This window comes from Bombus vosnesenskii, unplaced genomic scaffold (assembly GCF_011952255.1).
Source record: "Bombus vosnesenskii isolate JDL3184/JDL3185 unplaced genomic scaffold, Bvos_JDL3184-5_v1.1 scf7180000014524, whole genome shotgun sequence".
In the NCBI taxonomy this organism is placed as follows: domain Eukaryota; kingdom Metazoa; phylum Arthropoda; class Insecta; order Hymenoptera; family Apidae; genus Bombus; species Bombus vosnesenskii.
The window spans coordinates 1-1,202 of record NW_022883501.1 but is presented as its reverse complement, the minus strand read 5'-3'; the positions used below and the strand labels follow the sequence as shown (position 1 = coordinate 1,202).

The 1,202-nt window shown below is 38.9% G+C and overlaps 1 protein-coding gene across 1 annotated transcript; it reads left to right on the top strand.

The window, feature by feature from the left end:
• Positions 1–508: 508 nt before the first annotated feature.
• LOC117239978 lies at positions 509–1,044 on the top strand (the record flags this gene model as incomplete). The annotated part of the gene is made up of 2 exons (XM_033505797.1): positions 509–527; positions 691–1,044. Coding segments are annotated over exons 1-2 (373 nt in total), but the record flags the coding sequence as incomplete, so codon positions are not given.
• Between the last annotated feature and the right edge of the window lie 158 nt (positions 1,045–1,202).

Below are 1,202 nucleotides of genomic sequence, written 5' to 3'. Positions count from 1 at the left end.
ACGAAGGAAGCAATGAAGAGACAGTAAAGGAGTTCATAAACGAAAAAATGAGGATAGGGGCAGAAATAGAAAAAGCACATATGATAAAGGTGGGGGGGGGCAAGAACACAATAATAGTGGCAACGATGAAATCAATGGAGGAAAAAATAAGGATAATGAAGGAGAAAAGCAAATGGGAAAAGGGTGTATACATGGACGATGATCTGACAAAAAAAAAAGGGATGGGAAGCAACACATGAGAAGGGTAGCTAGAGAAAGAATGGAACAAGGCGAATATGTAAGGACAGGATACAAGAAACTAACAATAGAAAACAAATGGTACAGGTGGAACGAAAACGAAGAGAGGCTGGAGGAAGAAAGAAAGAGAGGGGAAGGAAAATGAAAAAAGAGGAACAGGAGGGGGGACTACAATGGGGATGAAAACGTGCTTCTGAAATGTAGCAGGGCTAATAAGTAAGGACAAAAGAGAAAAGTTAAAATATAGACTACCCAAAGAATTCGACTGGAAATGCAGGGCAGCAATGACAGTAAGGAAAAAAGGAAGAGCAAAGGGAAGAATAACAACGGGTATAAATAAAAACCTAAGAGAAATAGGATATAAAGGAATTAGTGATAATATAGTTGGAAGAAAAATAATATACAATTACAAGACGTATAGGATAATGATGGTTTATAATCAAGATACATAAGGGACATGGAAAAAAATAGAGGAAAGAGTAGACGGAAGAGAAGAGGAAGTGGTGATCATCGGCGGAGACTGGAACGCAAGAACGGGAGAAGAGGGAGGTTCGATAAACGAGGACGTAGGGAAAGAAAAAAACAGACGATCAAAAGACAAGACAATAAACATGGAAGGAAGAACACTGCTAAAGATAATCAATGGCAGCGATAAAGAAGGAGAGGAGCGGACCTATATTGGCGAGAGAGGAAACTCAGTAATAGACTATGTGATTGGCAACCAGGAGGCGACAGAAGAAATAATTTACATGAAAATAGGAAAAAGAACAGAGTCAGGCCACATGCCGTTAGAAATAGAAATAGGGGGGGGGGGCGGAATTACAAAAAAATGAGGAAAAGGAAGAAGAAGAGAAGGAGAAGAGGGAATGGACAAACAAAAGTGTGGAAAAATACTTGGACGAATGTAAAGAAGAAGATAAACGAAGCAATGCAAAAGAAGAAAGTAAAGATAAGGAATAGAAAGA